This window comes from Geospiza fortis, unplaced genomic scaffold (assembly GCF_000277835.1).
Source record: "Geospiza fortis unplaced genomic scaffold, GeoFor_1.0 scaffold72, whole genome shotgun sequence".
NCBI lineage: Eukaryota > Metazoa > Chordata > Aves > Passeriformes > Thraupidae > Geospiza > Geospiza fortis.
This window is the reverse complement of record NW_005054338.1, coordinates 5645674-5654131: the sequence shown is the minus strand read 5'-3', so window position 1 is coordinate 5654131 and position 8458 is coordinate 5645674. Positions and strand designations below refer to the sequence as shown.

Sequence of the window (8458 nt, the reverse complement as noted above, 5' to 3'; positions counted from 1 at the left end):
TCCCTCAAGAAAAAAAAAAATCACATTTGGCTTAAATGTACACCTAATAGTAATTGAAACAATTAGACTTCTGTATGGATAAACTAAAAGTAAAATATCTTAAAAGTATTTTTAAATATCAAAACCTCCTACTGGAGAATTGTGCAACAGGAGAATGAAGCCTGACAAAATAACGGAACAAGAATATTGTAAAGAACTGAACTCAGTCTGTAGAAAAAGCTCCAAAGAACAACAGCCCACTGCATTACAGCAGCTCATTGGTGCTACAGCCTCTCCTATGAGTCCAGGAGGAGTTGCACATTGTTTACTAAATCCAAACAGGCGATGCCAAGAGACCATTTACCTCCCAGTGAGATAACTCCTCCTGCTGGCAAACCTCATCTGTGACCCAAAGAAGTCTACAATAATTTGCTGAAGGGTCATGGCTCACAATCACATGGTGAAACATGAAGGATATTACTAAAAACTCAATGTTCTAATTCCTGTCAGCATGACTTATATCCAGAAATGCATATGGTACATGATTTAAGTTCTATTTAGTAACTTCAAAATCCCAGGAATACAACTCTGCTTCTTCTTCCACAGAGGGTATGTAACCATGATGCTGTAGAACACTTGTTTCATTCACTGTTCGAATTTGCAAACCTGGTGATTGTGTTTTGGGTTGGGGTTTTTTTTGCATCCTACTGACTATTTAAGAAATTATATTCAAGTGATCCAGAACTTGGCAGACTGAGCAGGGATATTCCCGTCTTCCCCCAAGCTAAGGTAAAAACCAGAATAATTAGAAGTGTTTCTATGTGTACGTTAAAGGAAATAGCAAACATTTTTTCAGGAAGGTTTCCACTGAAATCAAGTTTAGTACCTCTGCACAGGGAACCCAAGACTCCCTTTTGTAAAAGCCATCTGACTGCACATAACTTATCTATAATGACAACAGCTCCCCAGGAGAGTGTTGGATTCCCCAACACTGGACACTTAAGATCCAGCTAGACAGAGTGCTGGGCCATTGTGACCAGACCATGCTTTTGTCAAGAATGGCTGGACCAGAGGATCCTTGAGGTCCCTTTCAACCAGGTATTCTATTTCTATTTATATCTTAGAACCCTGAAAATCCATCACATCTTTAACACCTCTATCCCTAGAACCCTAGCCACAAGCCTGCCATTATTAATAGATTTCCTGACATTTCACATTCTCATTATAAACACGTTTTTGACTGCAGACTGCTTGAAGTGCATGAGACCTGAACTCCACACCAGTCTGGTACTGCTGCTGCACCTCCTGATCAGTGAGGTCACCTGCAGCACCATCTATTTCAGTGGTGACAGTAATTACATTTGACGAATTTTACTAGCAGTGGTTCCCTGACACAGATTAACCTACCTGCTCACCATATTTGATTCCTTTTCAAGGTGTACAAGTTTAACACAGAGCATGCAGATCTACTAGGAAGTATAGGATAGAGCAGTAAAACCATAAGGATTAAGTTTTAAAACTATTCTTCACAACTAGCTTTCCTCTACCTCAATAATACAAATGTACTTTAGGTACTTTCAATCATGATTAATAAACTGTTAATGCTCTGACTCAATGTAGTTCTTTCCTTTGTGCACTTGAGCATTAAAAAGGATAACACATTTTGACTGGAGAACTATTAAAACCAATCACAGTGAACTTATAAGCATTTTGTACAAACTGATGACAGGACTGTGTTGCCTGCCTTGATCTTGTACTGGCCTCGGCACCTACAACTTCTGTTCAGCAATCACTGAAACCACTCAAACATGCAAGAGCATCAGTAGAAAAATATTGTACTAACAAGTGCACAAGTTATCAAACCGAATCACCTCATTACAGTACAGGATACTCCCTCAAAAAACTATAAACATCACCATTTAAATACATAGAATACATATATATATATATACACACACACACAGACATGTGAAGAAGAAAAGGATACAGACTTAAATAGTGGAATGTAGAGTTCATTAAAAAGTTTCCCCCACTTTCTGAGGTGTTCTTTCCAAGAAAAACACATTAACTACATTTCATGAATATTCAAGTGATATTTAGTCGCATATATAGACTAGTGCACCTACGCAGCACATGGCTAGCTAAAGTGTCAGATGAGTTTATTAGTCTAAAAAATTATTGTCCTGGTAATTATTCCAGAAATTACATATATATTGTCATTATTAGAAAGTTGAACAATCACTTGTATTTTAATATATCCTCTCGAGCTCACAAAAAAAAAATTAGTGGTTCTGCTAGATAGATTCTTCTCCTAGTTAATGCTACAGAGCATCAAGTAGCTCTATCATAATTGCCAATATTTTTCTGATCTTGCCATTTTTTCTTATTTAGCTGTGTGAAAATATTTCAGAACTTGACCATTAATTTGGAAATTGTTTTCAACTAGGTTTAAATTCTTAAAGAATTCCATTTGCCAATTGTTTTCAATTTTCTTTGTTGTTCTTTGACATTCCTGTAAATAATATTAAGCAAGCTCCCCAGTGCAGATACTATAATCTCAGTTTTAACCAATACTATCCCTCAACTCCATTGACACTACTTCAAAATTAGGATCTTGCCACCTACAGTGAAAACTTAATTTACAGGTACATTTAAGCTGTTGGAAAAATAATTTACAAATAAACAGTAAAAGGACAAAGTGTAACAATGATTAAAATCCTTCATTAATACAACCACACAAAATGAGACTTGCTATAAAAGTTTATCCGTGATAATTTTTTTAAAAAAGCTTGCTGTGTCCTCTAAAAATTTAATTAATACCAAAAATTAAAGAAACAAAATCAATCATTTTCTAACACAAAAGGTAAGTACTTGCACCCCAACTGCTATCACTTTAAAATGACAAGCATGCTGATGTTTAAGGAAAACATCTTCCAAACTACCTCATTAGAAATAATGAGATGTAAAAAGGCTTCTTTTATTAAAGGATAACATTTGGCTTGGGGTTTAAATCTGTGCTCATTTGTGACACCTATCAGAAGCTTAAAAGCCAGCACTACCCTACCATAATAGCAACAATATTTGTTCACTTAACTCAGTCTGAGCTCCCAATTGATTGAGAGAAAGAAAACAGATAGCCTTTTCTAGCAGGTAACCTTATTTTGAAGATGGATGTCAAAATTGACAAGGGAGTCACTCAACTATCATAAGCATCCATCTCTTCACACAGAAAAGTGTCAGAAGATTCACAGCAGGTTTTTTAATTAGTCATTTTCTGCAATGTTTATATTTACTTATGAGAACACTGCCTGAAGAGCTACAGTAGACAGCCTGCTACTATTTGAAAACAGGAGTACGTTTGACCTCTGCTCCTCATTTATTTTCCCACAAAAACATTTTGTGACCTGATCTAAATTAGTGTCACCGACTACACTCCATCCATTTCCCATTCTGGCTTAGATATTACTTATTTAAAAGAAATGACCTTGTTACCATTTTAGAACTTGGCATTCGCCTGTGTGGAACTGAAGATCAAAACAGAGTAGACAGAAGCTAAAGAAAAGGGCCTTCTGGAGGAGACATTTCTTCCCCTAACAGATTGATCACCACAATAATGTCTGAAGTTGACTATTTTAACTTAAGTATTTAAGAATCATACCAGTAAAAGGAACTTTTAAAGCTGTGATTCCCTTAGACTTCTTTAGTAAAGAAAAATGGGAAATACTTTCATTACTAGAAAAACACCTGTTGCCTTTGTCTGGTGCAGACACCAGTGCCTGTGTATTTCAACATTACCTCTGCAATCTACATAGCAATTTCTATCTGCAAACAATCCATTTTCTCAGCTTCTACATGAACAAAGAACAGTAAAACTGTGCTCTAACACACAAAATACAGACATTTTTGAACAATCATAAATGTTTGAACCACGTAGCTCAAGGAAAACTTACAGAAAAGCAAAAGCTTTCTGCACCCATGAGCAGAATGGGAGAGGGTAAGATCAGCTGTAGCATGAGGATAAGGTACATGCCTACCATGTGAATACTCCAAAAGATTTTGTGATAAATCATCTTTGAACTACCTTAACTGGAGACATTTTTGGTTTTTCCATCATCTGACTACATCACAAGTACACAGTGTGAAGTGCTGGATTCAGTTCTGAAGGCATCATGGAACAAAAACAAAGTGTCATGAAAGGTTATTAGCAAAGCTACAGATGAGGCAGGGAGTAGCTTCATATGGATGGAGCCATCAATTATGACTACATACACTCATGAATCAATTTTCTAAATATTTAGTCCTTTTTTAAGGAATACACTCCAAAGAAAATTTGTTTCACAGGCAGTCCTGCTACAAAAGCCTGCTGGACAATAATGTACTGTGAGTGTCAGTGACAGCCACGCAACTTTGTCTAAAATTGACCATGGAAAGTACAAGTAAAGTGACAGGGTAGAAAAAGCCTAAAAAAGAAAACTCATATTCTATTGTGCCAGTGGGTATCTTCTGGCTTTTCAGAAAACTCAGAGCAACTACAGAAGTACAGCAATTCATTTTGAAAGTACATCAGTACCAAGTGCAATCCATAGCAATTCAACATACTAAAAAAATTATGTATAATGCAATCTTTGCTTTATGGAGTTTATATTTCAAAGAAAATGCTGAACAGGAAGAAAATACTACCAAGACCTTACTTCAAAATAAGGAGATATGACCAGTGATTATCTAAGAAAAAAAAAGTCATCTTACACTGCTCCAAAAGCATTTAAGATTCTATGCTTTTTTTGCTATTGAATTAATAATTATTAACACTCATCATCATTCACACCTCTAATTTTTACAAAAAGCATAGGATATTCTACAGCAGATGAGTCAAGAGTTTTGTAGATAAAACAGAGAAAGTAAATTCAGCAACAATCAAAAAATCTAACCTACTTGCATCTCAAAACCATGGAAAATATTAAATAACCATTTTGCACTCTCATACCTTGCTGCATAATCACTGCATTTCTGAGTTGCAGACAAGTATATTCTTTCCTGCTCTGTAAAATAAAAACAGCTTTCTCGTCCTTGAATGACTGCTCCTAAACTTTAATTTATCCTTACTTATTACTGGGATTATTTCATAAGCCATAACAAAAAGCATATAGATAAGCACACACACTGAATAAGCATTTCCAGAGCATTTTTACACATATCTTTGTTTTAACAGATTTCTTGTTTGCCTAAACAGATTTTCAGCAGAAAAATAAGGATTTTTTTTTCAGTATTTTGTTGATGGGACCTCAGAAAATGTAGTAGTATTACACAAATGCTCCCAGGTTCTTAATTTTTGTAGTCTATAGGTAATTTCAGTACATTTCTTTCCTTTACAACTTATTACTGCCCTCTATTATCATCCAGTATCTCTGAAACTCAAGCTCTGAGTGCAACAAAGCACATCTGATTTAAATCAATATTCACCTAGAAATCATCAACTCTGCTCTGAGTTAGTTGTCATTAGGTGTATTTGCACTAAGCATACAACTGTGGCATTTGACAGCTCAAAGAAAGCTTCCATTAATTTCTGGAAGAAAGTATTTTAAACTCATGGATGCCCATGAAATACAATTGTGTTCAGTTTCACTTACTTAAGCCTTCCATTCAATACTCTGAATTCCTAAAGGGTAAGTAGAAGTTTTACAAATCTGCATGTACCATTAAAGCAACAAAAAAATCCCCTGAAAACCCATGGTTAAAAGCATTGCAAAAATTACCAAGGTATTGAGATTTTAGCAGGATCTTAATAACAGATAGTTGCATCAAATACAAAAAGATTTTACCTATACATTACTTAATTCTTCTTTTTCAGACTATCAATTTGCAAACTGTTTTCCTCTTACGGCATGGTGCAATACCCTACAACTACAGTTCAGCCACATATGCCTGTTCCCAAAATCTCTCTTTGTGATATTTCACTCCTTTATGTCACTTTGCTCAACTAGATAAACTGATTCTGCTTCTTAGAAGAATTAGATGATGATAAAGTTACTTACAAGAAAACAAAAGGGACAGTAAATGAGTAAGAAGGGTTGAGAGAGTTAGAGAAAGTCTAGAACAAGCACCTTTAGCTTTGACCCATGGGGCACAGGAGATTGGCCATCTTCAGGAGGCATGAACAACTCCCACTTGCCATATTCCAACTTCTTATATGGATGAGAAGATGGATTCCAGCCATCTGCAATATAAGAAATAATACTAAGTGTTCATCTTAAAATGCCATCCAGTTACAATTCAAAGGTGTAACTGAGCTCCATCTCTCTCAAAATAAACTTCAGTAAGAGCAGACACAAATACTTTTAATGCCTGATACTGGACACACATTCAAAAGGCGTAAAATGAAAAGCCACAGTTTTAAGTCTTCAGGAAGATTCCTTTGTCATAAAAAAATTAACTGAAGCAAGCTGAAACCCCATATTTCAAGACTCTTTGTCCTCTTTGGAGTTACCGAGTACTGGATATGTGCAAGGATGGTCATTATGGCCTGTCCAACTGAACAGACACCTGCCAAGGGGGTCTGGAATGTTTGTAAGCACATTCAAGGTTAACTCCTCTGAATGGAGGGAAGATACCACTTCTGAACTGACACATTTCAGCAATGGAGTCATTTCTAGGCTAGAAGGAAGTAAAAAGGCAAGTTTGAAAATTCCTTTTTCCTTTTTGCCTTGAAATGTCTATTTCACGTAGTTCAAGGCAAGAGACTCAAGCTAGATAGGAACAAGTAAACAAAGAAAACGGAATTACAAGTGAAATGTCTATTTCACGTAGTTCAAGGTAACAGGCCTAGATAGGAACCAGTAAACACAGAAAACTGAATTACAAAACATTAAAGCAACACATGTTAATCTTCATTCACACTCATCTATTTGCATGCCATGGCCTCTTGTAATTAAAAAAAACCAAACAAACAAAAAAACAAACAAAAGACAAACAAACAAAAACCAAACAAACCCAAAAATACAACAAACAAAAACCCACACATCATTGAAATCTATTTGCATGCCATGGCCTCTTGTCATTAAAAAAACCAAACAAACCCCAAAAAAAACAACAAACAAAAACCCACACGTCATTGAAAGAATAAGAAGCAGCCTTCAGTTTAAGAATATTAACTCAGAGTTGTAGAACACAACATTGCTACTAAATATGTCAGGTTAAAAGCATTTCAATAAAAAACTGGACAGTTATACTGAAACAGGATCATCACTTTTGCCACCATGGAAATCACAGCAGGGGAGGTAGAGACATGAAGAAGGTCTATCCATTAACATATGTATTTTCCTAAACATCAATAATCGCAAATATTATCTGCCGTGCAACAAAAGGATAATCCTTCCTGGCAATGTATGGATGTGTTGCGTTTCAGAGAAAGACCAGACTGCTTTCAAAGGTAATGACTGCATTTGCACAGCTGACCAAACCCAAGAACTGCCAATCTTTAGTTAAAGAACATTGAGAGACACAAATTAAACAAGGCCACACAATGTGACAAAAATAACCATGCCAGACAAATATCCTCGTACCTACTCATTTTACAGTGGAGAGTAAAACAGAAATGCAATTAATTCAGTATTCTATTTAGATGGTAGTTTTCTCATGTTTAAAGTATTTGGATAGTGGAGCTAAATTACATGTATTAGCAGAGGGAAAGTATTTACTAAAGTATTGCTTAACAGTAGAAGAACTTACATATTAGTAAGAATTAGATGGCTCCTCTTCCTTGGCTTTACACTGAAGTTTCAATCAAGAAAAATAATTAAAGAAATACTACTAATATCTACTAGGACCAACATCAAACAAACAACACCTTGACAATTAAGCAATACACCTTAATGAAATGTCTGAACTACAAACTACAGTGTTTATACAGTGAAATATAGATCTATTTTTTTATTTCAGGGCATGATAAAAAATATGTAGAAAATTTAATCATAAGCAGCTAGACTATCTCATACAAACATTCCACGCAAAAAATGAGAAAACATAAGGTGTTAAGAAGTTGCAATAAGTTTGCTTTAAAAACTGGTTAGGATTTATGATAGTCAAGACCGAACTTGGGGGACTTATTCTAAATTCTTTCCATCTTCTTCTCCCTCAGGTATCCCACCATCTTCATGGCTGCTCATGAAACTCTTTCCAACAGAGCTACACCTCTTGATTCAGTGCACAAACTGAACCACGTATGCCAGGTGATAAATACTGAGCAAAATTAAAAGTTACCGCAAAAAATTCTTAGGCCCAGTTTTTATAAAACTCACCCAGAGAAACCTGCACAGAGTTAATCAGGTTCACCAAAACCACTGCATTCTTACAATATTAAAAAAGATTCTCATGACCTCTACTAAAACCATATCTCTTCCCTCCTTCAGAGAGGAAATGGTTACATCTCTCTACTTATTTAAATATTTCTGCTCTCCACAGACAGATTTGATAATTCTGCCAA

General features: G+C 35.5%; 1 protein-coding gene across 1 annotated transcript in view; it reads right to left on the bottom strand.

The window, feature by feature from the left end:
- Positions 1–8458, bottom strand: part of GBE1 (1,4-alpha-glucan branching enzyme 1) — a 132657-nt gene that overhangs the window by 89424 nt on the left and 34775 nt on the right. The window contains exon 3 of the mRNA XM_031058118.1: positions 6081–6193. Within this exon, the coding sequence (XP_030913978.1) occupies positions 6081–6193 (113 nt within the window). The remainder of the gene's footprint in view (positions 1–6080; positions 6194–8458) is intronic.